This window comes from Drosophila kikkawai, chromosome 3L (assembly GCF_030179895.1).
Source record: "Drosophila kikkawai strain 14028-0561.14 chromosome 3L, DkikHiC1v2, whole genome shotgun sequence".
Classification (NCBI taxonomy): domain Eukaryota; kingdom Metazoa; phylum Arthropoda; class Insecta; order Diptera; family Drosophilidae; genus Drosophila; species Drosophila kikkawai.
This window is the reverse complement of record NC_091730.1, coordinates 639,197-646,794: the sequence shown is the minus strand read 5'-3', so window position 1 is coordinate 646,794 and position 7,598 is coordinate 639,197. Positions and strand designations below refer to the sequence as shown.

The window sequence follows — 7,598 nt, the reverse complement described above, 5'->3', positions numbered from 1 at the left end:
AATTTCAAAGCTTTCTCTTACTTGTTAGCGTTAGGTTTTCTCTTCTTTTGATATATAGTGTTTAATAATAGTAAGTATTACATATATGCATGTATGATATATATATGTGTGTGTGGTATATCGAGAATATTATGCACAAGTTATCAATAAAAGTACACACAACACACATTTTAAGATGAAACGCCTGAAAGACAACTCGAATATATGCCTCTAGATTAGCACATACAATATATAGAAAGTGAAGCTAGGTGTGTGTGTGTGTATGTGCCTAGTTTTACACACACATTACAAAATCTTTAGGCCGAGCACTTTACACCCAGCTGCGTGTAAGAGCGCTGTACATTTATTAATATTATTTATAAAAAAAAAAGATAATAAAATTAATAGTCGTGTAGACGAGTGAGTTACTGAGAAATCCAACGAAACAAGATTTCTCGGCAAAAAATAAAGACAAAACTAACTGAGAACTGGCGGGACGAGTGCACTCTATGGGGGGTTGGGGTTCTGCTTAAGGTTGCTTCCGGAGGAGGAGCAGGTGGAGGAGGATGTGGCTGCTGTGGCTGCTCCTGCTGCTGTTGCAGTGTCGCTGCTCAGCATACTGGTGTTGTGGATGATGGTTTGCTGCATGAGCAGCATAAACCACCAGCACTGGGTCAGTTGGAGCTGCTGCTGCAATTCTTGGCTGTGCTCTGGTGGCGGGTCAACTCCCTCGGCCGAGGCCACAAACGATCTGTGAAGGCAGAGAGTAGGAAAAAGAAAAACCTTTCGTTAGCACAAAACATTGGCCCTCGGCCTCAAACAGAGAAGCTACAATTTCGGCTCGGCATCCCGGCATTTTCGACTCACTCGAGCGTTGAATCAGTCACCCGGGCTCTCTAGCTCTAGCTCAAGATTAGAACAACTGGGAACTGGTGGGTGGTGGTGGTGTGGTGCGTGTGCTTGGGTGGTTCTGGTTCTGGTTCTTGGTTCTCCTCTCGTCCCGTCGCCCCTTCTCTCTCTCCCACTTCGGTCACAGCCTACTCAGCCCCATACCATATGTTGGTGGGCGCAAAGTGCGCCGCGTGCTTGCTGGCTGCTACCTGGGCAGGACTGAGCGGTCCAAACTGGCTGTACTGGGTGGGTATCTGGATGTGCGCCGGTAGCGGGTGCGATGGTATCACCTGGAGGGGAAGGCAAGTAAAATATAGAGTTGGAAATACAATTTTAAATTATTTTAAGTAATAAAAACAACCCTTTCTATGGAATTTCAAGCTCACCTGACGACTGGAGCTGTTGTGAGCCGGCGGTGGGGCCACCACTGCCCGATTGGTGTACGCATAGCTGGGCGCCGCCTGCGACACAAAGACCGTGGGCCGGCGATAAATGTCGCCCTGGCCGTAGATATCCGGCTGCAGCAGGGCAGCCGCCGCTGTCGAGGACGGCGATCCGCCCAACGGTGTGCCCGCCTGGTGATGATGATGGCCGCTGTGACTGTGCGTGTGGTGCGGATGCGGAGCCACTGGCGGCGGCTGAACTCCCACGCTTAGCGCCACGCTGCCTGGCGGCGGTTGCGATGGCTGCCGGTAGACTTGCGGAGCACCCCACGAAGGTGGACCCACGCTGGCCGCTGCTGCCGCAGCTGCAGCAGCCGCTGCTGCAGCCGCCGCACTGATCGACGACGAAGATGAGGCGGAGCTGCTCTTGGAGTGGGCCAGCGGTGGGGCCACCGACGGGGCCACATAGCTGATGGGTGCCGCCGATGGGGCCTCTCTTTTCGGATGGGCTAAAGGCGGAGCCGCCGAGGAGGTGGGCGCCCAGGACGAGCGCTTCGTGTCCAGCTGCTGCTGCTGTTGCTGTGGCGGCGGAGGAGCGGCCGCTGCGTAATCTGGATAAAACTCGGCCGGCTCCTGCTTTGTGGGAATGTGCGGCAAGCTGGCGGAGGACGGCGGCTGGCTGGGCACCTGCGGCTGGTAGCCACACTCGCTCTGGGCCATGGCCAGGATGCGCTTCTTCTGCGACTGACCGGGCTCGTACTTAATGCTGGGCTGCACCTGCTGGGGTGGAGGCTGCTGCTGCTGCGGCTGATACTGATGTTGCTGCTGCTGTTGCGGCGGAGGAGCAGGTTGCTGCAAGGCCGGCTGGTGCTGGTGATGCGTATGATGATGCTTGGGGCTTCCCACGGCGGCTGCGGCGGCGGCATGATGACGACGGCGAGCATCCTCCGGATCGTGGTCACCTACGGTTACGCATGGAATTACTAGCTGCACGTGCTGCGATTGCTTATGGCGACTGAGATGCGACTGAGATTGGGAGGAGAGACTGGGGCAGAGGACAGGGACAGGGACGGGGGCGCCATACTGAGAGGATGAGGACATGGAGGAGGAAGGGGTTGGGTGATGGGGGTGATGCTGATGCTGATGGTGACTGGAAGTGGAAGCAGAAGTGGATGAGGAGGAGGACGTGGACGTGGCATGGTAATGAGGATGCGTCGCCGGCTGAGTATGAGGCTGCGGCTGCGACTGTGGCTGGAGCTGTTGCTGAAGCTGCGTTCCCGTTCCCGCTGCCGATCCCGTGCCAGTTCCCGCTCCCGTTCCCGCTCCCGCTCCCGTTCCCAATCCTATTCCACTTCCACTCGCTGGCTGATGAGGCGGATTCGGATGAGACGGATTCAGATGATGAGGGTGGTGGTGGTGGTGGTGACTACTGCTACTGTGGCTACTGTTACTGCTATGGCTACTGCTATGCTGGCTACCCGTGCTGCTGGCTCCCAGGTGGCTCTGGTGGCTCTGGGTCTGGGCATTACCATAAGTTATCTGCTGCTGCTGCTGCTGATGCTGCGGATGTTGCGTCTGCTGGTGGGCGCTGCTCCTGCTGCACGAGGAGTTAGAGCTGGGCGCGTGCTGCTGCTGCTGCAGCAAACTGCTGCTCGTCTGCGACTGGGCATGCGCCCTCTGCTTGACCACCGGCACCTGGCCCACTCCTCCCACTCCCAGACCATCACCGCCCTCGTCCTCGCTGTCGGAGATCGTAATCACGGCCGTGGGCGAGGGCGTGTCGTGAATGGTGATCGTCGGCTGCTTTACATGCTGCGGCAGCGGCAACTGTTGCTGCGGATGCTGGCTGGGATTCTGCTGGGGATGGGGCTGCGCTGCATGCGGATGCTGCTGGTGGGCGTGGGCCGGCGGCTGTGGATAGCCTCCGTTGGCGTTGCAGTTGCTCACAATGTGATGGGCCGACGAGGAGGAGCTGCTGTAGCTGGGCTGGGCATGGGCCACCGGTGCATGGTGATGGTGTGAGCTCGAAGAGCCAACGTTGACAATGTCTGCGGGGGGAAAAAGAATAAAAATGGGATGAATATAGGCTGGTATACAAGGTATATGCATTGATATTCCATTATTTGTGCACTCACTGCTGGCGGAGGCTGCCGAGGAGGCCACCACCGATCCCGCGCTGGCGCTGTAGCCACCACCACCTCCTCCTCCTCCCCCGTTGCCATAACTGCAATTGTGGTGCGCATGGTACTGCGGCGAGACGTGGGCGGTGCGTTGGTAGCGCTGCTGATGCGGCGGCGAGCTCTCCTTCACCCGCTTTTTCACCGGCGACAGTTGCTGGTGCTCCTTCTTCTCGTGCCGCGGCGCACGATATGAGTTGCCCTTGCTGGAGGAGGAAGGAAACGGATTAAATTGGCTTATCCTCGACACAAATTTTAATAGAACACTTACGCTAGATGGTGAGCCGGCGACTCCTTCTTGAGATCGTTGCGTGGCAAGTTGAGGTGGTGCTTCGGATAGATCTCCTCCACGTTGAACAGCGGCGTCGAATCCACGATGAGCGAGTGGGCGGGCGCCTGCTGTGGCCACGACGGCACCAAGGCCATTTGCCTGCCGGTCTGCGGCCAGGCCACACCGCTGGCCTGCACCCGGTTGGTCAGCAACATCCGCTGACCCGAGGTGGGCTCCACCATGGACACCGGCACCGGGACATTGACATACTGCTGCGGCGGTACCTGCAACGGTGGCTGCATGGTGGCACTGCCCACAACCACATGCTTGGTGGGACTGGGCATGGCCTGGTAGGAGGGCGGGCATAGAATGTTCGACACCAGCTGGTGCTGGAAGCTGTCCGTCCGCGCCTGCGGGTACTGCCTGGCCACGCTGCGTCCGTTGTAGATCTGGTACAGGCCCTCGTAGGCCAAGGGCCGGCCGTCGCGGACGAGGCGCTGCACCTGGCTGGTCAGCTGGTTGTTGATGGTGAAGGTCATGTTCTCGGTGCTCGAGGGCACAAAGTTGGTCACCAGCGTCGAGGCAGGCTGGACTCTGCGGGGAAAATCGAAAACAATAATAAAGCATACAACCTTAAGGTTGTTATCCTTAAGGATTAAGGATACTTACGTGTGGAAATCGCCCCGCCGGCACACCTCCATCATCTGGACCGAGGCCTTGACATTGTTGCAGTACACATAGTCCACCAGGTGGGTCAGGCGCGTGAACGAGTGATTCAGCGCCTCGGCGGGCGTCAGGCGGCGCTCTTGGTCAATGGTCAGCATGCGCTTCAGCAGATCAATGAACTCCCTTCGGTCTGTCTTCTCCGCCAGCAGCTGACCACCCTCCAGATCCGTGGGCACATTCACCTGACCAATGTCATCCAGACAGTTGAAGATGTACTTGCGCGCCTCCTTGCTTTTCGTATTCGTCTCCGCCTCGTGCTCCTCGGTGGTCTTCAACCGCCAGAAGGGATACGTGGAGTCGACGTCGCGGTAAAAGAACTTGGACGTCTTGGAGGCGCTGTTCAGCATGTGCTCCGTGGGCAAGCCCTGCGTCTGCGAGATGTAGCGGATCTGGTCGAACTCCGAGCTGCCCGGGTACAGGGGCCAGCCGAGGAAGAGTTCCGCCACCACACAGCCCAGCGACCACATGTCGATGGCCTCGCAGAAGGGCAGGCCCAGGATGATTTCGGGGGCGCGGTAGTAGCGCGACTGCAGGTACGTGTTGCAGACCGTCTTACTGACATGGGAGGCGCTGCCAAAGTCAATCACCTTGACGCGGTACGGTTGACGCACTGGGTCAACCAGCATGATGTTCTCCGGCTTCAGATCGGCATGGATCAGGCCCAGTTGCTTCAGCTTCAACAGGGCCGTCAATACCTGGGATTAAAAGAATAATTATATTTATAAATTATACAATTTCAGTGAAGAGATTCAATATGTGACACTCACCTGCTCCAGGATGGGCCTTATGTACTTGAGGGGCAGCGGCGAGAACTTGTTCTGCTTGAGAAAGTCATAGAGGTTCTGCTCGAGCATCTCAAAAACCAAGCAGGTGTGATTCTTGTGCTGGAAACACTCGAAGGCCCGCACAAAGTTGAACTCGTCGGCATTTTCCTGGCTGAGCCGCGAGAGGATCGAGACCTCGATCTGGCCTTGGCGCGCATACGAGGGATGATTCTTCAGGATCTTGATGGCCACGATTTCGGAGGTGCCGCGTTTCCAGCACTTGACCACCTGGCCAAAGGTGCCGCGTCCCAAGAACTCCAGCACCTAAGGAGAAAAGAAAAGCTTAAGCTCTGCTTATTGAGGAAAAAGAACTCATCGGAACCCACCTCATACTCCGCCGAAAGGGAGTAAAGGACCTCGTGCTGCACCAGCTGATAGTCGCCATCTGCTCCACTGCTGGACCTCTTGCTGGGGGGCTGCGTGTTGGCATGGCCCCCCGAGGTGGCGACCTTTGTGTGCGCCGTCTTGAAGCTGATTGCGTCTGGTCCTGAGCCCGCTCCCGCTTCCGTTCCCACTCCAGCTCTCGATCCTCCAGATCCCGCTCCCGCTGCCGCTGCTGCTGTTGACGAGTCCTGCGGGCCGTGGCTGGAATTGTACGAGTCTACGCAGCCGCAATCGCAATCTGAATGGGAGACAAGTGAAGATTTCAGACTTTATTCAAGGATCAGAGTTAACTTTTCCAGCTGAAGACAAGGGATATCCTCTACCTTTCCTAAGTAATCTCCTTATCACCAAGGAGATCATTGTTCTTGGTGTATCTGCCTTTCTTCCGCTTCTTTGTGGCGTGTAAAATTTCCTTATGATTTCACCTTTTTCAGGCGATTCCCGCCACCTTGGTCGTTGAAATGCAACTGAACGCAGTTCCCCGTTTTCATTCCCAGACACAGTACACAGTCATGTGCACATATATAGCTGATATATAGAATCTTTATCTGTCTCTGCAAGCTCATCACCAGCGGCATTTGCGTCTTGTCAACGCCCCCAACAAAGCGCCCAAAAGAGGAAAACATTATGGGGGAAATTGGCCAACAAAATAATGGACTGGTGACTAAGAAAACGGGTGACAGACAGGGCAGGGAATGGCAAGAGGGGGGAATAATGGGACGGAGGTGGCGGAGACACCAGGCCAGACAATAAGGAAGGTGAAGCTGCTCAAGGAGAAGCTCATCAACTTAATAAGAAATATTAAAATAATGGGATAAGTTTCTTTAAATTGAATAATTATTAAGAAAATGGTTAAGAATTTGAAATCAATTTAAAATATTTTAAAATTGTAAGGAGTTACTCTTTGCAAAATAAATAAATAAATAAAGTATGCTATGAAATATTAAAGCTAAAAAATCCTTGTGAACTTGTGACAGAAAGCCTAACAATTAGGTATAGAAAATTTGACTTAATTTTCTTAATAATTAAATTACAACTCAGCAATTCAAAAAACCTGTCTAAAAGTATTCCAATTTATTTTCTATAATATTGTTTGTATGATATTAGGCTATATCTTTGATATGAATAATTAATTTCCATTTAATAATTTAATAAAACCTCATTAAGGACTCGGAAGGCCTCTTGTTATATTTCCCCTTGAGCTGCTAAGCGATTCCACAACATCTCCATGACAATAACACATGGCGAGTTCCCTAGAAGCCATCTGGCCACCCATCCATCCTCTTCCACTTTGTTTTGCACTGACTTCCCCGTAGTTAGGCCACTAAAAATAGAAGCATTTAAGTAGCCGCCATCCGCCCGAGGCGGCTCAGTAGCATAACAACCTCCTCTGCTTTCCCTTTTGCTGCCACTGCACGTATACATTCACATAACTTAATTAATTTACGTCAAAGGACATTCGATATGAATGGAACCAGGCCACAAAAATAGCTATCCACGGAAGCAGAAGCAGGCGCCAAACCCACGCACTCTGAGGCCAATTACGTATACCAAGAAGGTGGCTTCCTGGAGCCGGAAGGGCCATGTGGGCGTGGCCCAAGCCTGGGAAAAACAAAACTGGCCATCCGCGAGGCGTATAAGAGGGAGAGGCAATCAAAGAGCTGAAATTAGGGACACACGCGATGGAAGAGCATGGACAAGAGCAGGAGAAGGTGGACCGAGGTGGACAAATTTATGGCACAAACTTCAGGCAGCGGCAGCAGTAAATGAAATGAAAACTAAATGCAATAAATTATGCAAAATGAAGCAAAAATAAAAGCAAGCAAGCTTCATGTTAAAAAAAACGAAATTGAAATGGAAATGGAAAGGCGGCGAGCAGCCAATGGAGGTCACCTCGAAGGCAAAAGTCAGAGGCAGCGACGACGGAGGCAGCGAAGGTCAAATCGAAGGTTGCCCCAGACTG

General features: G+C 53.6%; 1 protein-coding gene across 5 annotated transcripts in view; it reads right to left on the bottom strand.

Annotated features, from left to right (window-relative positions):
* Positions 1-554: 554 nt before the first annotated feature.
* Hipk (Homeodomain interacting protein kinase) overlaps positions 555-7,598 on the bottom strand; it is a 37,126-nt gene continuing 30,082 nt past the window's right edge. For 3 of the 5 annotated variants that reach the window (XM_017172467.3, XM_070285676.1, XM_070285677.1), the window contains 9 exons: positions 5,578-5,873; positions 5,195-5,515; positions 4,371-5,122; positions 3,702-4,295; positions 3,389-3,636; positions 2,783-3,301; positions 1,257-2,215; positions 847-1,160; positions 555-730 (listed from right to left, as the gene is read on the bottom strand). In XM_017172467.3, the coding sequence (XP_017027956.1) occupies positions 1,017-1,160; positions 1,257-2,215; positions 2,783-3,301; positions 3,389-3,636; positions 3,702-4,295; positions 4,371-5,122; positions 5,195-5,515; positions 5,578-5,873 (3,833 nt within the window). In that variant the 3' untranslated portion in view covers positions 555-730; positions 847-1,016. Of the gene's footprint in view, positions 763-846; positions 1,161-1,256; positions 2,216-2,782; positions 3,302-3,388; positions 3,637-3,701; positions 4,296-4,370; positions 5,123-5,194; positions 5,516-5,577; positions 5,874-5,958; positions 6,072-7,598 lie in introns of those variants that run through there. The other 2 variants (XM_070285678.1, XM_070285675.1) reach the window with 2 other exon arrangements.